The 25294-nt window shown below is 41.1% G+C and overlaps 2 protein-coding genes across 2 annotated transcripts in view; one reads left to right on the top strand and one right to left on the bottom strand.

The window, feature by feature from the left end:
- The window catches only part of LOC6051290 (neuropeptide SIFamide receptor), a 358514-nt gene that overhangs the window by 279786 nt on the left and 53434 nt on the right, over positions 1–25294 (top strand). The gene's annotated exons all lie outside the window — the stretch shown is intronic.
- LOC119770354 (neuropeptide-like 3) lies at positions 20171–23909 on the bottom strand. The gene is made up of 3 exons (XM_038265060.1): positions 23817–23909; positions 20531–20622; positions 20171–20452 (listed from the first exon to the last, which is right to left on the bottom strand). The coding sequence occupies exons 1-3, from the start codon at positions 23826–23828 to the stop codon at positions 20290–20292; spliced, it is 267 nt and encodes an 88-aa protein (XP_038120988.1). The 5' UTR covers positions 23829–23909; the 3' UTR covers positions 20171–20289.

The raw sequence follows: 25294 nt of genomic DNA on the forward strand, positions 1-25294 counted from the left end.
TCATAGCATCATCGGGATCGGCAGCCGAAGCCGCTACCCCTGCGCCACGAGACCCAGCCACGAAAAGAAATGGCTGGCAAAAACTCAAATTTCATCCAATTCTTTCAGTTCAAGGAGCAAAAGATTCGTTTTTTAATTTGTGATAATGTGTAGAAGAGCAAAAGTTTTTAAAAATCAAACTGGCAAAACTATAGCGATTTTTGCAGTGTGCCTTTTAAAAGTCCAGTTTTACGACGTTGTCCCGTCACGCTACATTTTTATTTCAGGGGAAGCACAGGTACTATATGGTTCATTCTGCATGATATTTCATTGTAGGAAAATCAATTATCTTTCCAAATATGTAATAACATTGGGGGGTTTCTTCTTTTATTTTGCCACTACAGCCAAAACGCTGAAAAAAACTTGGAATTTTTTTGAAAAGGAGCCGAAGAATCGGTCAGTTGATGTTTAAGCTTTCAATTCATGCAAAAAGTTCATAGATTTGTGAAAATTTGACAGAGTTATGTGCGATACAAAAAAAGGGGATCAAGTCTACCCACTCTCCCCTACTAACATTTTTGCAAAATGTTGTGAAGTTTGATTAAAGCTGCCTTACATGTCAATCGTTTGAAAATTGCTCCAATCTCAAAAATGTCATCCACTTGTTTTCAATCCTTTCAAGCTCTTTTAATCGACTATTTAATGAAGATTTTTTAGAGGTAAATTTTTTTTTCATCAGAATTTTAAAGTTAAAATGACTTGTTGTGCTTCGGATCCCGGACGCTAATAAATGCTGATTCGAAATCCGGACACTCGATTTTACTTATGAATCGCACAAATTTGGACTGAAATGTTAGTGAATGGCATTCTTTAGGTCTCAAATAAGCTGTTAACATCAAAACAATCGATAGTTTGTATAAAAATTTGCTAGAATTTAAGGTAATCGAAACCATAAATTTTTGCTTTGCCTTCCCGGTGCTTCGAACGCCTATGAAATATTTCAAGTGAAATTTTTCGCATTTTTGGTAAACTTATAATTTTATTGTATTTAATTGTATTGGCATTAACTACAGCGTTCAAACAAACTTTAAATGAAAGTTGACGATGGAATTCATCAAATAACACTGTTTTGATATTCATAATGCGAACTTATATCCAAATAATTGATAAAACAAGATCAAGTGTCCGGGTTTCGAAGCTTCCGGGAATTCGAATCGTGACGTTATGTTGCTATTTAGATCTGCAATTTTTTTATTTTTTCCCCATTTAACTCGATTTCACCCTAATGGCCTGAAAGGGTTAAGACAAATCGAACTGGCACTATTATTAACCATTCGATTCGAAATTTATTCAAAATATGCTTTGATCAACATTTCCAAAATAGTTTTACTATCGAGACAATTAATTTAAAAAAGTCTAGTTTTAAACCGGACTCGTCTGAGTTAAATTCCATCTTTACCTCTTAAACTTTGCGTTTTTATCTGTCTCTATTTTGGTACAGCAACCCAGTTTACTCAATCCGGTACAGCAACCCAGTTAACTCAATCCGAATTCTGAAACGGAATCTAATTACAATCGTATACAAATTCCGTTTCAAACGCAACAGCCGTTCCGTGTTCGAACCGGTTGTTGCGTTTGAAACGGAATTTGTGTACGATTCTAATTAGATTCCGTTTCAGAATTCGGATTGATTTGACTGGGAGACTTGGTAACGTGGTTTATTTGTTTAGGAGTTTTGAACTAATTTCGAACATCTTGAATAACCGTCTATGGTCCCCAACACTATCCATCCATCTATTACTCTTCCCAGTGTGTCCCCAAAAGCGGTACGAAGCGGGGATTGTTTTTTGTGTTAAGTTCTAGCTTTGATGATGCTGTTTTTTTTCTCTTCTCCCTCACATTCCTTTCATGGTACGGTTAGAGATAGGATATTTAAAAATGTATCCAGCTTGTGGGTATGGTGAATCTGTGTGTGTTTGTATGTGTATAGAAGAGAGGGTTTATAGTACGGGGGTGGTTCGGTATATTCTCTGATTTGACTTGTCTACTTGGTAGTCTGGTAGGCAGCGGTGTTACGTGTGATCCCCTCCGGGCGCGCGCTTGCTTGTGTACTATGTGTAGGCTACGAACACAGCACTCTTCTTGCTTATCCGTCGAAAAAGCCAATATTTTTCCTTATCGGCGAAGCCGAACTGCACTGCGAGTCGGTCTTCTTGAGGATGGACGATATGTACTGTCCGTCGCCGTTGCCGTTGGTCCGGTGGATGGTCGTGACGGAGTCCTGCTTGGTGAGGCTTCCGCCGCGCCGCTGATCGGCGAACGAGATGACCGAGTGCTGCTTGACCAGCTGGTGGCGCCGGTTCGGGGTTGCGACGGCGGCGGCAATCGGTGACGCCGAACTCTCGTACACTACAACGAGCAAGAACAATAGGGGATGGTGATGATGCCGGAGGAGGAGGTTAGTGGCGCCTTCGGTCGTCAGGGCACAGCGGGACAGGGCGTACAGCGACTTCACACAGTGACAGAATGGTTTTGGTGACGGTGACGGTGCATTAGGGAATGTCGTGCTTTGGCGTGCGGGAGTCGTGCTTGGACACCAACTACTTCTAGCGGCTACTAGTGCCGGAGGAATCCTTGATGAGGAGGGCTTACCTGACTTGGGCTCGTTGAACGAGAAAATCGAGTCTTGCTTGACGAGCTTGTGGCGCTTGTGCTCAATGCTGGACAGGACGCTGTCCTGGCTGGACAGTGAGGCCGAGAACTTTTTGCTGCCGCTGCCCGGCGTGTGCTCGATGTACGAGATCTGCGTGTCCTGCTTGCACAGTGTTGCAATCTCGGTTGCAATCGTTTATTATTCGAACTTTAGTATACAGTAGTTAGTAGCACACGTGTTATTTGATTTTCCTTAACTCCTCGACTGACAGCTCGTCCACAGGGTGCACCTGCACGTAGCGCACTCCTGAACCCGCACAGGGTACCACATCTCCCTTCCTTTATTGATCGAGCGGAACATCAACGTAATCATCAAACTTCAGCGGACGTTTGCAAACTCGCTTTGGCCTTGACGGAATATTAGGGATATCAGCAGGCTTCGGTGAGGTATCCAATGGTGCTGGTGGAGAATCTTCCCGGAGTGGTTCCTGCGAAATAGAACAGTTAGATGGAGATGTTGATGAGCGAGTTGATGTTAGATCTACAGATTCCGCTGGCAGTGAAGTTGGAATCTTTTTCAGATGCGAAGAGTTTCGCTCATAGGTTGTTCCACTATCCTCGCTCTGTACTGTGCAACGTGTACCAGATTTCCGTACAACAGTATACTCGACCGGAGAGTAGGTTGTCGTGAGCTTGTTTCCGGGTAGTAAATTTTGCATCAACACTTTATCCCCTTCTTGAATCGACGAAGGTCTCGCGTTCCGCTTGATGTTCTCACGGTCACAAGCATGTTTCTTCGCAATAGCATCGCGATCACAGAACTCTTCGTTTGGCGGAGCGGTTTCAATTTCCCTCAAGAACGGAAGTTTGGTTCTAATCGTGCGTCCCAGCATCAACTCCGACGGTGTCTTTCCGGTTATGGAATGCGGCGTAGAGTAGTACATCGTCAAGTACTCGTCAAGGTCCTGCTTCCAGTCTCGTTTCAAAGCGTTGCTGATCTGCAGCCGCTTCAGCAATGATCTGTTTTGCCTTTCGACCTCTCCATTTTGCTGCGGGAAGTACGGTGTTGTGTAGTTCAGGGTTATACCGCATTCCCTACAATAGTCCCGAACTCCGAACTCAAGAACTGCTTCGCATTGTCGAGACTGATTGTCCTCGGGAACCCCAGCCGCTTGAAAATGGCACGAAGTCGATCAACGGTATCCTTCGCTGTGATTTTGGTCATTATTTCGATTTCCTTATAGCGGCTGAAGTAGTCAACGATTACGAAGAGGTACTCCCAGAAGGAAGCGGGCCAAGAAAATCGATGGCAACATCCACCCAAGCTTCCAGGGGCAGTGGTCTTCGTTGCATCGCTTCTGGTTTCTGCGGAAGTCCTGTTAGTCGGCAGCCCTCACAATCAGTAATCCATTTCTTGATGACCTTGTCCATTCCTGGCCACCATACTCTGTCTCTCAACCTCCGCTTCATTCCGGATTCTCCTGGATGTCCCTCATGTCCCAGTTCAAGGAATCTCCTGCGCAAACTTGACGGAACGATCATCTTGTTGCCCCTGACAACGAGCTCTCCGACCAATCCAAGTTCGTTTTGGAAGGTTTCGTACACTTTGATCTCCGGGTACTTCCAAATTCCTGAGCGCAAGCTATCCTTCACGAGGGTCAGCTCTTGATCGTGAATGGTCGCGTCCTCAATCTCACTAATATCGATCGCCGTTGATTCCAACACGGTCAGAATCAGGAACTTCTCATCAGGATCGATATCTTCGTTGTCATTGGAATGCACGGTTAGCCTCGACAAAGAGTCAGCAATGTTAGATGACCCTTTCCGGTAGACAACTCGGAACCTGAACGATTGTAGACGAAGAATCCATCGTTCGATCCTCAAGCATGGGCGTGATGTTGGTGAGAAAATTGCTTCGAGGGGTTTGTGGTCAGTCTCTAATTCAAACGTCCGACCGATGAGATAATGCGCAAATCGTTCGACCGCCCAAACCAACGCCAAGGACTCTTTCTCGGTCTGGCAGTATCGCTGCTCGGTAGATGTCAAACTTTGCTTGCGTAGCAAATAAATTTTGGGCTGTCGTCGGTTGAGGATTCAAATTGCAACAAAACAGCGCCCAGTGCTACCGGAGATGCATCCGCGACGACTCTTGTACGAAGGAGTTGTCAAAAACTCAAGTTCTTGACGTCCGAAATCATCGTTTTCAACCTGTAATTGAAATTTTAAGCATGCCAAGAAATACATGAAAAATATGAAAATCCACCTCAAGAAAGCCTGCTCGTGCTGATTTTCCCAGCTGAAGCTAACGTCTCGTTGAGTAAGCTTTCGCAGCGGAGCCGAAATTGTCCCAAGACCCGGCAAGAATCTTCCGACGTAAGTGACTAGTCCCAGGAAACTCCTAAGTTCTTCGACATTTCGCGGAGATCTGAAGGCTCGAATCGCTCGCACCTTATCGTCAGCTGGTCGTATGCCTTTGTCCGAAATGTGATGACCAAGGAAATCGAGCTCAGTCACTTTGAACAAACATTTCTTGAGATTCAGCAGAACGTTACGGCTCTTTAGTACGGTTAGCACCTTTTCCACACAACGATCGTGTTCTTCTTCTGTGCGTCCAAACACAATGATGTCATCGATGTAATGCACACAGTTGTCGCACCCCGCCAGTAGCTGTCCCATGATTTTCTGGTATTGTTCCGGGGCACAGCTGATCCCGAACATTAGTCGTTTGTATCGGTACATGCCGCGGTGCGTAATAAAGGTAGTAATCGAGCGTGACGTTTCCTCCAGCTCAATCTGGTGGAACGCGTCCTTGACGTCCAGCCGGGTGAAAAAATTTGCTGCGTTCATCCGAGGCAAGATATCGTCAACTGTCGGCATGACAAAGTGTTCCCGCTTGATCGCACGGTTCGCCTGGCGCATATCAACACACAGTCTCAAGTCGCCATTATCTTTAACCACCACCACCAAGGGTGAAACCCAGTCGCTGTACTGCTCTACCTTCTCGATTATGTCCGTAGATTCCAGTTGGTTCAGCTTCTCCTCAATGCGACTCAGCAGAGCAAGGGGTGGTCGTCTTGCTGGCTGAGCGACGGGAGTTACCGAGCCATCAACCGAAATGCGGAGCTTAATTCCCTTCAGTTTGGGGAACGGGCTATTGTTCTCAATCTTGAAACATATTTAAGTTGATGAAAGAAATGACCTAGCAGTATTAAAATCAAACTTACCATCCAGGTCCGGTCATCTTGACCCGGCAGCCCAAGCCTTAGTACGTTGAGCTCCTGGGCGGTTTCCTTCCGAGCAGCGGCTGGTTTCCATTTGCGACGACGTAGAATCGTGCTTCAGCCTGCATCTGTTGATTCTCATTCTGGATTTCGACTGTAGAATCAAACATTCCAATGACGCTGAGTGGTTGTGCGTCTTTGCCATATCCCCTGAACTGCTTGTCGACCTGCTTGGTAGCATTTCGAATTTCGATTCCTTGTACCTTCATACGCTTCCAAGTCGTATCGTCAATTATGTTCTTGTTGCTTCCAGAATCAATCAGCACTTGCGTCATGATGCCTCCAATCTTGATCCACAGAAATTCGTCACCATCTCCGATGGAGAATATGAAACTTTTGTCTCCCCTCGTCAACGATGTTCTCATCATCTACTGGTCGTACTCGTTGAAAACTGCGCTTTGGTTTTGGGGTTGAGTTCGTAGCTCGGCTCACTGCGCCCTTCGCCATGACTGTTCGACATTTTTGCTCGTAGTGTCCAATTCTCTGGCAACGGTTACACTGGATGTTGAGCGCTGGACAACTTGGGTCATTTCCCAAGTGCCCGCGTTTGCCGCACCTTGAACACTCAACAGCGTGGTTCTTTGGTGGATGTGTGTGCATTCGGTTCACTTCCACCGGGACCAGGCATGGTTGACGACTACCGGACGGTCCTGCTGCTACCATCTGGCTGGCCTGATACTTCACGGATTCGTGCGTTGAGACAATCTTGAGGACATCATCCAGGCTGTTCTTGTCCGTTTGAAGTATCTTCTCCTTCAAGTCCGGCGGGGCAAACAATGTGATCTTGTCAATCACGCATATTTCGCGGCATTCTTGCTGTGTCTTGCCAAAGTTGCATTTGTTGGCTTGCTCTTGAGCTCTGAACAGGAACTTTTCGATGGACTCTCCTTGGTCTGGTTTCATCGTCCAGAAGATATTCCGCTCCATCGATTCGTGGTGCTTTGGAGCAAAGTAAGCGTCGAGCTTTTCAACGGCAACTTTGTACGGATCCACTCCATTCGTATCGTCCGCTTCCACGTCGGCTCCGGGGATTGTTTGGAAAACATCCTGAAGGTCAGGACCGGCCCGTGCCAGAAGAATGTACTTCAGTTTTGTTTTGTTCGTTTCTCCACTGGCAAAAACTGCATACTGGAAATTTCGCTTCCAGCGGACCCATTGGTCACGAACTTCGTTCGCCGGCAGCGTCTTGAATGTGAACGGGGGAATTTCGAACCTTTCCATCCTAATAGAATGAAAATACTCAGAAAATTTCACTTAGCATTTGAAACTAAAACTTTTACCTTGCTGGTTTCCTGAATCGTCTTGCCGAATCAGTTCCGAGAAAACATGTTTGTGGTGGACGACCTTCGTACGTCCTGCCTCTTCCGGCGCAGCTGGTACTGCTTCTAGCTTTCCTACTCCGTGCGGTGGATGTTCCGTCTAGCGAATGCCTTCGACCGGCCAGATGCCTTTGCGCGGCGGATCCCTTCGAGCGGCGGATGCCTTTGATCGGCGGATGCCTTTGATCGGCGGATGCCTTTGATCGGCGGATGCCTTCGAGCGGCGGATGCCTTTGATCGGCGGATGCCTTCGAGCGGCGGATGCCTTTGAGCGGCGGATGCCTTTGAGCGGCGGATGCCTTTGATCGGCGGATGCCTTCGACCGGCGGATGCCTTTGAGCGGCGGATGCCTTCGTCCGGCTGCTTTAAAAAGCAAGATTAATTTTTATGTTTACGTCTTTTCCTTTTATGAATAACGAACAAATTCTTTCTTACCCTGGGTTCTAGAGCGCCCGCCTCGTCGCCAATGTTGCAATCTCGGTTGCAATCGTTTATTATTCGAACTTTAGTATACAGTAGTTAGTAGCACACGTGTTATTTGATTTTCCTTAACTCCTCGACTGACAGCTCGTCCACAGGGTGCACCTGCACGTAGCGCACTCCTGAACCCGCACAGGGTACCACACACAGGATGCCCTTCCGCGGCTCAATGTACGAGATCTGGCTGTCCTGGCGCGACATCGAGTCCGAGGCCGAGCTCTGCTTCGACAGCATGTCCCGCGAGCCGTTACTCTCTTGCTTCAGCAGCATCTGGCGCGAATTGTCGCTATCTTGCCGGTACAGAATTGCTAGTTTTTTTTTGGTTGATGGTATGAGGAGGTGGTTGATTTTTTTTTCGAATGAGGTGGGTGATGTTGGTATGATCGCGGCGCGAACCAGACAGCCAGACAGAGATACAGGAAAGAAAGAGAGAAGACGGACAGTTCAGTACGCGATTCGCTCCGCAATTACTCTAGAAATAAATCGCTAAACAAGATAGAATTAACAACTCTCTAGAAGCTCATCAACGCCGTGTGTCCAGTGTGTGTGAGAGTGTATGTGTGTGTGGTCGCGTGGGGCACAACACGTGGAGCCCACTATGGCTCTACCGTTAAATATATGCATAGACTTTCAATACACACTATACACAGAGTTACGCAAAACAGAGATAAACGTGGGGAGATCAGTTTCTAGAACCGTTTCCGCCTTAGCTGTTGCTGTTGTTGTTGTTGTTGATGGTGTTGAGCTAACAAAAGTTGCACCGTACCCGATCGTGACGCGATGCTGTCCTGCTTCAGCAGCAACGTCTGCCTCGATATGCTGCTGTCCTGCTTTAGCAGCATGTGCCGCGACAGGTTGCTGTCCTGCTTGGAGATGCCGGCGTGGTGCCTCCGGGCGCGATCCTCGTAGATGTACGACACCGCGTCCGCCGTCTTCATCGACGGGCTGTACTGGGATCGCTGCTTGGTACTGTTGTGGTAGTGCGACGACTTGCGGGTGCTGGTGGAGGACGATGCGATCGCGACGGTATCGTAGTACCTGAAAGCAAACCAAACAACCCAATCAAACCCCTTTCCACCTAAATACTCCAAAACAAACCTTAACCGTCCGCAGCACTTTCTCGATCGGATGATCGCGGCAAAGCCTTTGCGGTACTTTTTGTTGAAGAACGCGTACAGGATCGGGTTGATGCACGAGTTCGAAGCGCCCAGCCACTGCGCGATCGGGGTCGCGATCTGGATCATCTCCTCCTCGCTGCTCTCGAGCGCTCCGCCCAGCTTGATCCGGGCGAAGATCACGTACAGCGGCAGCCACGACAGCACAAACAGAATAACAACGACGAAGCTGACACGGCGGAGCGCAAAGTACATCATCGCTGGTGACCTCAACGCGAAGCATGAAGTTTGGGGCAACAGCAGGAGGAATCGGAACGGAGTGATTCTGCACAACGATCTGCAAAACGGTTACTACAACGTTGTGAGTCCGGATCGTCCAACGAGGGTGGCTCGGTCTGGGAATCACTCAATCATCGACTTCTTCATTACCAATATGGCTGAGAACGTGGCTCATCCTGAGGTGTTTGAAGAGTTGAGTTCTGATCACTATCCGGTGGTTGTGGAGGTTGGAGCTTCCGTTACTCCGCAGCGGCAACCAACCCGGAAAGATTACCACAACGTTGACTGGCAGCAGTTTCAGCAAGTGGTAGACGGCAACATCGACTATGATCAACACCCGGAAACTTCTGCCGATATTGATCGTTCGCTGGAGGTGATCCAGCAGGCTATCAACCAAGCAGAGGCTGCCAACGTTCGGGAGGTTCCTGTTAATTTTAAGGTAACTGATATTGACGTAGATACTAAACACTTGATCAGACTTAGGAATGTTTATAGGAGACAATATCAACGGACTGGGGACTATGACAAAAAGATTTCTGTGAACAATTTGAACAAAATCATACAAGACCGACTTGACACTATCAGAAATCAAGAATTTTCAAAACATGTAAGCCAGCTTGGGAATTATTCAAAACCATTTTGGAAACTTTCTAAAGTTCTTAAAAACAAACCAAAGCCTATTCCTCCTCTTATTGTTGAGGATTCTCCTTTGATTACATCTGAGGAAAAGGCAAATGCACTTGGGCTTCATTTTGTTAGTTCTCATAATCTTGGCGCTTCCATGACCAGCCGTAAAGAAACATCAGTTGCCAATAGTATTTCAACAATTAATAGCTCTACTTTTGAATTTCCTGCAGATTCCCATGTTTCTGGTGAGGAAGTCAAAGTTGCAGTTAAACAAATGAAAAATATGAAAGCTCCTGGCTTTGATAACATTTTTAATCTGGTGTTGAAAAAACAGAGTGATCAGTTCTTTCAACATCTAGCCAATATTTTCAATAAATGTTTGCAACTTGGTTACTTCCTACCAATTGGAAGCTGGGCAAAGTCATACCAATTTTGAAGCCTCAAAAGATCCAACATCGCCAACAAGTTATCGTCCCATTAGTCTTTTGAGTAGTCTGTCCAAACTCTTTGAGAAGGTCATCTATTCAAGGCTTTTGGATTTTACCAACGATAATAATATAATTTTGAATGAGCAGTTTGGCTTCCGAAAGGGACATAATACTGCTCATCAGCTTACGAGAGTAACTAAAATCATCAAGCAGAACAAGCTTGAGTCTAAATCAACTGCTATGGCTTTGTTGGATGTTGAGAAGGCTTTTGACAATGTTTGGCATGATGGTTTGATACATAAACTGTATTTATACGGTTTTCCAATGTATCTTATCAAAATTATCCAGCACTATCTTTCGGAGAGATCGTTCAGGGTTTTTCTGAATGGGATTGCTTCTGGATTATTCAACATTGATGCGGGGGTTCCCCAAGGAAGTATTCTTGGACCACTTCTGTACAATATTTTTACATCTGATTTGCCTACTCTTCCTGGTAATGGTGTGTTGTCACTTTTTGCTGATGACACTGCCGTTATTTATAAGGGTAAAATAACCAGATATTTAGTTGGCCGTCTTCAAAAGGGTCTTGACGTTCTTTCCGAATACTTTGGCGACTGGAAAATTCGCATAAATGCAGCCAAAACTCAAACCATCATTTTTCCACTTTCCAAATCGGCCCGATTTGTCCCAAAGGATGATGTTTTGATTAAAATGAATGATGTTTCGATACCCTGGTCGAAAGAAGTTGTCTATTTAGGTCTCATACTTGACTCGAAACTTTTGTTTCGGCAGCATGTAGACAAAATATTGAACAAGTGCAGCATTCTCATCAGGTGTTTGTATCCTTTAATTAACAGAAAATCAAAGCTTTCTTTGAAAAATAAGTTAGCTGTTTACAAACAAATAATTTACCCCGTTATTGAGTATGCAGTACCTGTTTGGGAGTGTTGCGCTAAAACTCATAAATTGAAGCTCCAGCGTGTCCAAAACAAGGTACTCAAAATGGTTTTGAATGTTCCTGGCTGGACAAGATCAAGTGAGGTTCATGAATTAGCAGAAGTAAAAACGTTGGATCAGAAGATTCAAGAGAAATGTTTGAAATTCAGGGAAAAATGTGCTATTTCTGAATACCCCTTGATTCAAGGATTGGTTTAGTTTATGGTAAGTTTAAGTTAGTTTTAGGTTAGGTTATGTTTTCTTGACATTTTTTTTTTTTTCCTCATTGTACCTAGTGTTACAAAAATGATAAATCATATACTTTTAAAGTTATGAAAATAAACAGTGTTTAAATCACGAAAAGCAAACTAAAGCTGAAGAGCCACAGCTGACCACTTATTATGTAAACCAAATGTAATTATTATAAGAAAGATTCAATAAAGTATATTTAATTCAAAAAAAAATGGAAGTATCATCCAAACAATACTTAGAAAACATCAATTTTCCTGTTTTTAAATCATTGCATGAAAATATCTCAGCATCTAAGGGTCGTATCAACAAAGTTCTAAAAAGCAAAATATAGAGAATTTTCTTAGCCTTTCATTTTTTTAGAAGTGGGCAAACTTGGGCACAAATTTAAAAAAAATGAATAACTGAGACTTTTTTTTTAAAGTTATCTAAAAATGGATAGAACTTGAAAACGGTGCACTTTATCATAATTTCACTCCGGTACTTTTTGATTGCAAATTCGGTTTTTTTTCGGAAATTATTTTGCAACCAATAATATTTCGATTTTTTGAAAAAAAACAGTATTGATTCAAAAATTCATGACTCGGTCAAAGATTTTTTGCCCGCTCTGAAATTTTCAGAAAATTTGACATTTAATGCTCCCTAAAATATATCAGAAAATAAAAAAAAAATTAAAATAGTGTTTTTGTGCAAATCAATTTTTAGTGACAAAAAGTTAAATTAAAAATCATAAAAAAATAAATTACCGTGTATCATTTTTTTCAGTGTATTCTTCATTCATACCTACAACTTTTCTCAAGACACCAAATCGATCAAAAAATTTCTTCAAAAGATACAGATTTTTGAATTTTCATATATCATTTTCGAATGGGCCATATGGCTGCCAAATTTGTAAAGAAAATTATATGGACAAACTAATGATGCAAAATGGCTTCTAAAAAGTTTCAGCAGGATTAAAAAATACAAAAATAATCCTATGACCAAAATCTTAGAGAACTGCCCGGCTGTCAGTCGTTCCAATTAGAGAATTTTGAGTCGTTCATTCGAATGCAGTTCCATTCAAAATCCAAAATTGCCATATTGGTTTACCTTTTCAGAACTAAATAAAGCCCAGATACATCCATTGGTATAGCCTGCTACGCCCCTGGCTGGCGCTTGAACCAAATTAATCAACCAGGCGTTTCTTTGATTGCCTCAACTTGTCGGCTGGATGCCAACCGACACCGCGCAGTGCGTAACGACGAAAAATCATGCTTGTAACTTTAACGAAATCAGTTCGGCGGAATCAGTCACGGGGAAGTGCGACTTCGCGCGCTCATTTTATTGCCGTGGAAACAAATTGACCGAGCTCGTTGAGGTTCGTTTTTTTTTTTTTGCCCTGCCCCTACGCAACGCTTTAGCTCCGAGACGTAAACAACATTTCGCCCCAAGGTCGGACTGACCAAGACACAGCGCGCGCGGTCATCGATGGCGGTGGACTTGAAATTGGCGGGTTCGAAGTTTAATCTCGCGCCAAGTTGTTTCTGGACTGGTCTTTGCGGAGTGGTTCGGACTAATTGGTAAGTTGATCTTGTTAGGCGAACCACCGACAGTTGAACTATTTTTTTTTTTATTTCATTTTAATCACAGCTGATTGAGCAGGCCAGTTTAACCGCAAGTGATTTATGAAATCGTTGAAATACCAGCTTTTTTAGATTTACTGAACTTGACACCAATAGACGTAAGGACATGATGTTTGGGCACTAGAAAAGTCAGTTGTATGATAACAGAGCTGTTAATATCATACAATATGAAGATCCAATAGCATGAAAAATACTTCAAGACTTCAATAATTCCAGGTTTTAAGTGTGCTCATGAAGCCTCCAAAATTTGAAGCCTCAAAATCTTGATATCTTCGAATTCTGAAGACTTCAGGTCTTGAAGTAATGAGATCTTTATGTTTTCAGAACTTGAAGTCTCGAAGCAGTCTTGAATTATTTTATGACCAGTTAAAGACTGTTAATGTAAGCACACACGATTTCAGTTGACATGTTCCAGTGCGATTCAGCTCAATACCCTGTGTAATCGATGAGTCAACACTTAATCGACTCGACTAATCAAATTTGACGCTTGTTAGGAAACACGTTAAGCAACATCAGTAATCACCGTGTACAAGTTCCATCAAAGGATCAACACGAACCAACCCTACGGCAACGCGCCGATCGAACCTGTCGCAGTATGACCTATGCCGGTGTAACGCAGGTCAGGTCGCACTCGAGAAGCTTCGCGAAACCCACATGACCAACCCCAATTTACAGCATGAATGCACAAGTCGCATCACCACCGAGTCCCTCGAACCCTCGATATGGCCAGTGCGGAAGGGGAAGATCGCGGCCCGGGCCATACGTGGATCACCACACTTGAGAGCTCAGCACTTGAGGCAGAAGATCGACGACGGCGAGCAGGTACAGCAGCGTTGGCATCAAGTGAGTGCGGCGATCAAGTTTGGATCTCAACCGAGGGGTCTACTCAAGGTCCAGTTAGGCTTCGTTTTCAAGATCACCACTCTGCGATGCACGTAATGCGATCCTCTCTCCGCGCGCGCGTATGGTGATGTTGACGTCGTTGAGATCGTTGGAAGCCGCCGCCGCCGCTGCGCTGCGCTGATTAATTGTGTCATTAAATTAATGAGATATGGGATTTGCGCCCCGAGTATCGATTGGTCGATGCTCTCCCACAATGTGGTTTGAGCGGCACGATCTAGGGATGTTCAGAAAGCAAAAGACGAACTCACTTTAGCTGTTGACAGCATCCGCCGTAGACATCTCCAGACGCGATGCTCCCAATTAAAGTATCGGTGATGAGCGATCGCACATAAACAGGTCTTGGGACGCATTGCGTCCAAGGTGTTTTGCATCGTACTTTGGCGCGTCGGGCACTTCAAGCATGCTGAAGATCACGTTTCCTCGGCGAGAGAAGGAGGAGGAGGAGCCCGACGACGACATTTGAGCCGTGAGTCAGGGTGTACAGCCCGCAGGGTGATCTCGTGCGTCTCAGGTGATGTATTTGTTGCATAATAATTTGATCGGGCAGATTTATACCCTTTTGCCATTGGTTGGTACGTTGGTTTACACGGAGACAGTGGAGTTCAAGGTTTAGAGACGACCTTTGAAAGGGAGGAATAAGTCAATCGTACCATTTAAATTGTGGTGGCTGGAACCTGGCAGCTTCTTCATACGATTTACTAAGAGTATCATATTCTGAAGAGTATATATCTCGGGTGAGTTTTCAAAAAGCCGTTAGAGCCACCGTGATCTCCGACACTAATATTCGTTTTTCTCCAAATTGTAACAAAATGTCATTTAATTTTAGTTTGGGGCACTTGAAAGACGTGTAGATGAACAATCTCATGCATTTTTGAAATTGGTTTTTCATAAGTTGGTCGAATATCGAGGCAAAAAAGGCTTCGTTTACAATTGGCTCTTACGTCTTCTTGAAAAATAATCCGAGATATGGTCTAAAGTCTTCTAGTTCTGAAGATGTCAAGTAATGAATGATCTGCATACTTCAAGATTCACAGACATTAAAATCTGAAAGAATAGAGATTTAACATCGATTCAAGCATGATTTACAAGTTTTGGATTTTCAAGATTTGAGATCAAGTCATGCGATCTTTCTTTGTTTTGATGTATTTTTTCCCATATCCCATGAAGAGTATCGGGGCCACATTTACAAACCGGATTCAGTTGCTATTTCTTAACTTAATGTTAACATGCTGAGGTTAATGTTAACATTCCATGAGTCACCTTCCCCGAGGTATCTTTGCTTTAAGATCTTAACATCTTAAAATTGTTGAAGAATTTCGGATCCTTGAAGGAATTCAACTCTTTAGAGGACTTCAAGTCTATTCAAGACTTCAAGTCTTTGGAGCACTACGAGTCTTTGGATGAGTTCAAATTTATGAAGGAGAAGACATTTTTTGTGTTCATTTTTTCTTTTCCCATTTTTCTGTTTTTTTTTCTCTTTTTTTCTTTTTTTCTAGTTTTTCTTTTTTTATCTAGTTTTTTTTATTTTTTTCTTCTCTTTTTTTTTCTTTTTTTTTCTTTTGTTTTATTGTTATTCTTGTTTTATGTGTTTTTTATGTTTTCTTTTTTTCTTTTTTCTTTTCTTTTTTTCTTTTTTCTTTTCTTTTCTTCTTTTTTTCTTTTTATTTCTTTTTTCTTTTTATTTTTTCTCTTTTTCTGGTTTCTCTCTTTACTTTTTTCTTTTTTCTTTTTTTCTTTTTTCTTTATTTCTCTTTTTTCTTTTTCTTTCTTTTTCTTTTTCTTTTTTCTTTTTCTCCTTTTGCTCTTTTTTCTTTTTCTTTTTCTTATCTTTTTATCTTTTCTTTCTTTTCTTTATTTTTTTCTCCTTTTTCTACTTTTTCTTTTCTTTTCTTTTTTCTTATTTTTGTTTCTTTTTTCTTTTTTCTTTTTCTTTTCTCATTTTTCTTTTTTTCTCTTTTTTCTCTTTTTCTCTTTTTCTCTTTTTTCTCTTTTTTTCTTTTCTTTTTGATCTTTTCTCTTTCTTTCCTTTTTTCTTTTTTTCTTTCTGGCCGTGGTCGAGGGGCAAAAGAAATAAATAAAATAAAAATGAATTTGAATGCAAAAAATGTTTTGAAATGCATTTTACACTAGTTCAGTTGTTTTGCAATCATTAGTTTTCAAAAAATGTAAGATTTGACGAAAACAAAAAAAAATGCGAAAAAAAACTTTTTGCGGTACTGTACTTCGAATGCATTTTAAACTGATTTCAGCTGATTGCTCTTCGATTCCCATTGAAATTTTGATGTTTAAAAAAAAAAATTTTGGCCACTGATTTTTTGGGCTAACAAAAACTTTAAAAACTTTATAATTTATTTATTTTGCCTTCCTCACTGAGGTAAGGCTATAATCCTGCTCTGAAAATGAACTTTTGATTAAAAGCTCCTAGACCCACCTTCATGTATACATATCGACTCAGAATCGAAAACTGAACAAATGTCTGTGTGTGTGTATGTGTGTGTGTATGTGTGTGTGTATGTGTGTGTGTATGTGTGTGTATGTATGTATGTGACCAAAATTCTCACTGAGTTTTCTCAGCACTGGCTGAACTGATTTTGACCAAACCAGTTGCATTCGACTTGGTTTAGGGTCCCATACATCGCTATTGAATTGTTTGAAGTTTCGATAAGTAGTTCAAAAGTTATGTATAAAAATGTGTTTTCATAAATATCCGGATCTCAATTATATGCATGTAAACGATGTCCGGATCCATCATCCGACCCATCGTTAGTTAGGTAATTGAAAGGGCTTTCCAATGAGTCCAAAACATTGAAGATCTGGCAACCCTGTCTCGAGTTATTACCACATAAGTGATATTTATGTACTTTTTGAAGCCGGATCTCACTTAAATGTGTAAACGATGTCCTGATCCATCATCCGACCCATCGTTGGTTAGGTAATTGAAAGGGCTTTCCAATGAGTCCAAAACATTGATGATCTGGCAACCCTGCCTCGAGTTATTACCACATAAGTGATATTTATGTACTTTTTTGAAGCCGGATCTCACTTAAATGTATGTAAACTATGTCCGGATCCATCATCCGACCCATCGTTGGTTAGGTAATTGAAAGGGCTTTCCAATGAGTCAAAAACATTGAAGATCTGGCAACCCTGTCTCGTGTTATTACCACTTCAGTAAAATTTATGTACTTTTTGAAGCCGGATCTCACTTAAATGTATGTAAACTATGTCCGGATCCATCATCCGACCCATCGTTGGTTAGGCAATTGAAAGGCCTTTTCAATGAGTCCAAAACATTGCAGATCTGGCAACCCTGTCTCGAGTTATTACCACATAAGTGATATTTATGTACTTTTTTGAAGCCGGATCTCACTTAAATGTATGTAAACGATGTCCGGATCCATCATCCGACCCATCGTTGGTTAGGCAATTGAAAGGGCTTTCCAAAGAGTCCAAATCATTGAAGATCTGGCAACCCTGTCTCGAGTTATTACCACATAAGTGATATTTATGTACTTTTTTGAAGCCGGATCTCACTTAAATGTGTGTAAACGATGTCCTGATCCATCATCCGACCCATCGTTGGTTAGGCAATTGAAAGGGCTTTCCAATGAGTCCAAAACATTGAAAATCTGGCCACCCTGTCTCGTGTTATTACCACTTCAGTGAAATTTATGTACTTTTTGAAGCCGGATCTCACTTAAATGTATGTAAACTATGTCCGGATCCATCATCCAACCCATCGTTGGTTAGGCAATTGAAAGGGCTTTCCAAAGAGTCCAAAACATTGAAAATCTGGCCACCCTGTCTCGAGTTATTACCACATAAGTGATATTTATGTACTTTTTTGAAGCCGGATCTCACTTAAATCTATGTAAACTATGTCCGGATCCATCATCCGACCCATCGTTGGTTAGGTAATTGAAAGGGCTTTCCAATGAGTCAAAAACATTGAAGATCTGGCAACCCTGTCTCGTGTTATTACCACTTCAGTGAAATTTATGTACTTTTTGAAGCCGGATCTCACTTAAATGTATGTAAACTATGTCCGGATCCATCATCCGACCCATCGTTGGTTAGGCAATTGAAAAGCCTTTTCAATGAGTCCAAAACATTGCAGATCTGGCAACCCTGTCTCGAGTTATTACCACATAAGTGATATTTATGCACTTTTTTGAAGCCGGATCCCACTTAAATGTATGTAAACGATGTCCGGATCCATCATCCAACCCATCGTTGGTTAGGCAATTGAAAGGGCTTTCCAAAGAGTCCAAAACATTGAAAATCTGGCCACCCTGTCTCGAGTTATTACCACATAAGTGATATTTATGTACTTTTTTGAAGCCGGATCTCACTTAAATGTATGTAAACGATGTCCGGATCCATTATCCAACCCATCGTTGGTTAGGTTATTGAAAAGACTTTCCAATGAGTCAAAAACATTGAAGATCTGGCAACCCTGTCTCGAGTTATTACCACTTCAGTGAAATTTATGTACTTTTTTGAAGCCGGATCTCACTTAAATGTATGTAAAAGATGTCCGGATCCATCATCCGACCCATCGTTGGTTAGGCAATTGAAAGGGCTTTTCAAAGAGTCCAAAACATTGAAGATCTGGCAACCCTGTCTCGAGTTATTACCACATAAGTTATATCTGTGTTCTTTTTTTTCTGGATCTAAAAAAATGCTGAAATGTGTGTCCAAACCACTCATATTACCCATTTTTGGTAAAAAGTGAGGAAGGCATCAACCACATAGGTGGATTAAGTTAGTTTTTTTGATAAAATTTGTACCAGTCTAAAATTAATTGGAGAAGACTTTAAGTGTTATGGAAACTCTAAGTCTAAGATTGGGCAGGCCTGCTTTAAGTCTTTAGAGAACTTCAAGTCTTTGTAGGACTTCATGTTTTTGGAAGACTTCAAATTTTTCGAGGACTTCAAGTCTATCAAGAACTCCAAGTCTTTGGGGGACTTCAATTCTTTTGCAAAATCAAATTTCGATACCATAATAAGTTGTTTAACGAAACGATACTACCACATTGCAAAACGGAAGCCATCATCCATCCTCTCAAACCAGAGACCAGCGCAGTTCATCCTTGACTCCCCGCGCCAGGTTACGGTCATCATCATCTCAGTTCAAAGAGGCGACTGCGGGTCCATAATCCAACCAGAGGCGATAAACATAACGCTAAACGAACAACAACAACAAAAAACCCCAGCTGCCTCTAACTCGCTTTGATGTTTCAATCCACAAGTCTGCACGGTTTGGTAGGGTCATGGTGGTGGAGGAACCCCTCCATAGCAAATTGCACCATTATTGAAGGGGGTCTATACTTAATAGCGGAGAACCGTGCGTCGAGACTTTGATTGGTGTTTTGTTTGGGTGGATGTTTTTTTTTTCGCTATTTTTTTTTGGTTGTTTTGTTTTGCATATCTCTTCAATTCGTATCCGCAGCTTCCCGGCACGATGGGTGCCAAATTTGATTGAGGAAACGGCGCAGACATCATCTAGACATGGAGGGTTCCTCTTGCTACGAGGTTGAAATCATAGATTGATTTTCTGGTTGAATACCTGCTCAACTGGCAACACTGAATCAAACAATTTGATGATCGGCCAACCAACCTTTGGTTGATGGTCTTGAAGTGATTGACACTTCAAGGTCAGCGAGCTAAGGTTGACAATCAATGTTTTGAAAAACGTCACGCTCGTAATCAGTGTTGCTAGTTTTCAATTTCTTAAAATATCAAAAAGTGTCTAGAATCTCGCTTAATGAGGAAGTCAGGCTGAATCAAACCACGGAACCAACTTCGTGATGATCCCATGAGTTAGCACTTGCGAGCAGCAGCACCAGGATGATTAGTAAATCGCTTCGAGAGTTTATGTTCTTCCGCGCGATGAAGCGGATCCCCCCCGCCACCTTCGGGGTCTTAAACCGGCAACTATGTAGCCTTTGATAGATTCAATTCTAGTGCTGAGTAGCTCCATAAAAGCTCTGCACAGCCGGCGATAAAAGCGTTGCACAGTATCACACCACGACTATAAACGGTTTATTGGGTTGACTCTCGATGCGATTAAATGCAAAGAAGCTGTGCTTTGGAAAGGATGTGAAGACTTTTTTCAGATTTTTAAGTTCAAATCAAAGAGATTGAAAATGGTTGCAAAGTCTTCGATTCAAAGTCAAAACTAGTGACAGCTGTCACATTTAAATTTGACTTTGTCAAACTAACAGCATTCAAATGTTTTATGTTGTGTGAAAGCTATAAAAAAAATGAGTTTCATGGTTAAAATAAATCAAACCAGTAGTTTCGAGTTTAAAAATCAAGATTTTAATACACAATTAAATAAACAAAAGTTAGTTTTCACTCAAGGTACATCAATAAATTACTCCCAGCGCCCTAAATTATCCACAAAAGCTGGATAGTTTAGTGATGGTGGTGGTGAGAATGGTACAGGACCGGGCTGGCCACGACGGTCTTGATCACGGGAACCGAGTGCACCACCGGGATGTGCTTGTACACCGGGACGGTCTTGATGATCGGGACGGCCTTGTACTTGATGATCGGGGTGTGCACCACGTGGGCATGGCTGGTAGGAGGTTGTAAGAGCAGAGTGAGATTTGGAACCTCAGATTTGAGAGATTGAGATGAGGAATAGGACACTCACGAGTGGCTCACAACGATCGGGGAGGCAACGACCAGTCCGGGAGCGGGTGCCGGAGCGGCAACGGCGACGGCCACCAGACAGGCAAGGACGATCTGGAATGGGATGAAGGACTTTGTTAGCAAATACATTGCGTAGTGTCATAGGCAATCCACATAAATTTGACTAGTATGGGGTCACTGAACTTAATAGCAATGGTAAAAATAAGTATTTTTTTTTATTTGATTTTTTGGAGAAGGGGAAACAGCATCTAACTTTGTCGTGTCTCTAATGTTGTCATATCAGCACTTCGACGTTCAATTACAGCTCAGAAAAAGCGCTTTCAACTGAAATCGAGTGATACATGGATTAATGATAAAACTAGCAAATTAGACGGAGTTAGGAGCGAGTGCTTAACCTGCCAAATATACTGCCTTACCATTGAAACGTCAAGCTTAAATGAAATATGACATGGCCAAACGTGAAGTTCTACTCTCGTAGCTCATTTTCACAATTTCGAAAAAAAGTTCCTCAACATATTTAAAAAAAATCAATCAAACCTTGGCGTTCTCGATTGCGAGAACGGAAGTCCAAAATAAAAATTTACAAATCTGTAGCTTAAACATTGAAATAGATTTCTATGTTTCTCAACCGGTGAGGAGTTCCCCCAAGGGGAAATTTCTCCATTCTTGGGAGGGAAGAATCCAATGCCTTTGAACGAGTATGCAAACTAAAAATTGATAGCTGAAACATTATTGGAAACTATTGAAATGGGAAGGATATTTCAGCACTTAAAAATTTGTTTGTGGATGTTATTCGCTTTCAAACATTAGTTTTTATTTTATTATAATAAGTTTTCATATGTATTTTTTTGAGTTTTTTTTTTCTATTTAAAACAAAAGATTTTTTTGTGTATTTACATTTTGCTTTCTCTTAAAAATAAAAAAAATCTCTTTGAGATTGAGTTGAAAAAAAAAAATTGTTGCATTGCATATTAAAAAGCAGGTTTTTGTTTAGCGAGTTATCTCAACCTTAGATTTTATTAAAGTTTTTTTTACTATCGTTACATTGATTCAAACGCAAAATGATCCTTGGATAGTTTTTTTGTCCTCCCTAAAAGAGCACTAAGCTAGCAAAATCTAAACGTAGAAATATGTACCCTCCTTGCAAAGGCTCAGGCTTGATCTCAGTTGAAAGGTTCCCCAAATCTTTGATTTGCAAATGTAACATCCTGGAACAGAACTGTTAAATTCTAATAAAAACACAAATTGAAATATTTTATTTTCAAGGAAAAATGTTTGGAAATAAATTGATCAAGTTTAAAAATAAAAGATCTTCTAAACTTGAACAGTTAGATTATTTTATGCATTTTGTTCATTAGATCGGTTAAAAATCAGGAATAATTTCAGTACTATTTTGTTTATTATGAGCTACAATGATCTGATCATACAAAATTAACATTTTTAGAGTTTTTTAAGAGGTCCTATAAACATTAAAAAATCAATAGCTTATAGGACCTTTAAAAAAACTCTAGATTTGCAATCTTTTAAGCAGAAACAGATATTCCATCAAACAATCAGAATAATACCATTTAAGTTCTGGTCTTACCGCTTACCATTGACAGACATTTTGCATAATCATAATTACGAGCATTTGATTTAAGTTTCTTTTGCAGAAAGTGCACAAGCTTTTCGGCCTGAAATTATGATATTTTATTTGTTTATTTTTTTTTAACTACAAAAGGGAAATGGAACGAAAAAGGTTAAGAACCACTGCCCTAAATAATCAAAAATTGAAAAAATAAACGTGCTAAAGTGTATTCGCTATAACTTCAAATAGATTTTAAAGGTTCTTTAGGTGCAAATTTCATACATGTCTTGGGCAAAGAAAATAGGACTGATGAGAAGTCCATTTGCAGTGAAGAATAATCTTTAAAAAATAATCTGAAAAGGTAGATTTTATGAAAACTTGGACCACCCCAATATTAAATCAAGCTAATAAAAAGTTTACAAAAACTCAACAAACATTAATAACAAAAACAAAAAAGCGAAATTCATGCTGTTCATTTCGAAGGACGCACATGTTTACAAAGCATATGTGCCCATTTGAAATGTGAGGCACCAATTAATGTTGTAAAGTTTTTTCTCTGCAAAAAAAAGCATCAAAAACCCCATGAATCTTTATAATGTTGAAATGAAAATTGGCATGTTTTGATTCTGATGACTTAAATTAAGATAGCAATTCGATTCCTATCTAGATGGTACAAGAGACCACACGGGCATCGAATTATTGTGAAACAATGCCAACTTAAATTCCAACTAAATTTTCACCGTTAGCAAAAAAATATGAAAAATTGACATCAAATAATTACTCATCAAAAATATTAAATAAAAATTAACAAAATTAGCAAACCATATCGACAATGTTCACGTGTTAAAGTGAACAAGATTAAAGTTCAAAAGTCTAACCTTGACCATTTCAACCGTTCATCGCAATTGTATTGCAATTCCAGGAACGAAATGAGCTGCCGGGAACTTGAACGCGCAGCATGAAATTATTCCGAATACGCTAAATTCCCACCGGGATAGAGTCGCACAATCGCACGCAAATTTCCAGCCAAATTCAAATCGAAATCAAGCTGCCAATCGTGACATCCCATCGCCATGGTGACTTAGAGTGCCACCACGTCCCGTAAATTATGCAGCAGCACTGCGTTTTCACTAATTAACCCAGTCACCAAACTGCAACTCGTCAACTGCATAAATTATAGCCGTGCCACCCCAACTCCCTCCAGCTTCGACATTCGAAACATAAGTTACACTGGATGACACGATTTGAAGTTATTTTTTTGAATAACATGTCTACACTAGCAAACAGAATCTTCTAGCAAGAACTTGTTTTTTGCAAACCAGTGTTGCCCGCGACCCCAACGAGTTCACTTCCACCTGTGTACTTGAAAAGCACTTCCAACTAAAACACAAAATAGTCGTAATATCGTTTCGTTCGTCTGGTCCTCGACTAGACGACGACGACGCGTTGACTTGAACTCCGCGGAGGCTGGCCTGATATGCGTCAACGCCGACGACGCCGCCGTTCAACTCGATTATGACGATGATTGCGGGCAGTCTGATGGAGCAAGCAAGGTCCCGCCGCGACACCTCAACTCGTTAATTATCACTTGACGGCGTGAAATGTACACCAAATGGGACATTTATTGCACTATTCCTAGCAGTAAGTTATCACTTTGCGCGCCCGGAGATCGGAAGCGGTTCGGAACTTAATCACACAAGAACACTCCAGGAATACACACCAGCTTGAACATTTTGAAGTTGCGAGGGTTTTTCTTCGACGGGTTAATCCGGAACAATTGAAACTGCTGCTCTTGCTGTTGCTTGGAACTACTGCAAAGACACTTTGATACAGCTCGGAACGCTTCCATCGATATTTATATTAGAACAATCGGAATCCCCTTCTCAAAACGCGGCACAACTGCACACGTAATGCACTAATTGCTCCAATTACATAGGCCACAAATCAATAACCAAGAACTGCTGAAATCGAACCCCCGAAAGCATCCGAAGAAGATCCCGGCGAAGCCAGCGTAATTGGCGGTTCATATGATCAGCAGCAGAACTTTAAATGCTCACAGCTCGCTTCGGACGGAGATGATGGTGCGGTTTGATGCGGTGATGCTGAGGGACCATACCAGCTGGTCAATGTACTGAAGGATCCTTGGGAATGTCGATTTGGAGCTTTAAAGAACAGTTGCTTTTAGGAAACTTAATTTTTTTAAGAAGACTTCATTAACTAAAATTCAGCGTATATCATAGCCAATTATGCATTCATGAGAAAAAGATGTTGAAGATCTGGCAACACTGGCAAACGTTATGATCACTCTTAGCTTGACCAAATTTTGACAGAAGTTATGGCCTATCTACAACCACTTATTTTAGGAAAAATTCTCCTATGTTTGGCAGGTTGCTTAACCTCGCTCCTAACTCCACCCAATTTGCTGATTTTCATTATTTAACCTTCTGGAAATCGCGTGTTTTGACGTTTCAAGTGCTCTTACAAAGTGTGTACAAAGTACGTAATCAACTGCCAGTCGGTTAAACAACTTTTTTTTTTTTTTTGTAAAACTATTGAGCAATTCTCTACGAAATCGGTCTTTTTTCATAAATTTTAATTTTTGTATTTTTTAATCCGACTGAAACTTTTTTGGTGCCTTCGGTATGCCTAAAGAAGCCATTTTGCATCATTAGTTTGTCCATATAATTTTCCATACAAATTGGGCAGCTGGCCATACAAAAATGATGTATGAAAATTCAAAAATCTGTATCTTTTGAAGGAATTTTTTGATCGATTTGGTGTCTTCGGCAAAGTTGTACGTATGGATATGGACTACACTGAAAAATAATGATACACGGTAAAAAAATTTTTGGTGATTTTTTATTTAACTTTTTGTCACTAAAACTTGATTTGCAAAAAAAAACTATTTTATTTTTTTGTATTTTGTGATATGTTTTAGAGGACATAAAATGCCAACTTTTCAGAAATTTCCAGGTTGCGCAAAAAATCTTTGAGCCAGTTATGAATTTTTGAATCAATACTGATTTTTTTTAAAAAATTGAAAACTGGTCGCAAAAATTTTTTAACTTCATTTTTCGATGTAAAATCAAATTTGCAATCAAAAAGTTCTTTAGTGAAATTTTGATAAAGTGCACCGTTTTCATGTTAAATCCATTTTTAGGTTACTTTTTTGAAAATAGTCGCAGTTTTTCATTTTTT

This window comes from Culex quinquefasciatus, chromosome 3, assembly GCF_015732765.1.
Source record: "Culex quinquefasciatus strain JHB chromosome 3, VPISU_Cqui_1.0_pri_paternal, whole genome shotgun sequence".
Taxonomy (NCBI): domain Eukaryota; kingdom Metazoa; phylum Arthropoda; class Insecta; order Diptera; family Culicidae; genus Culex; species Culex quinquefasciatus.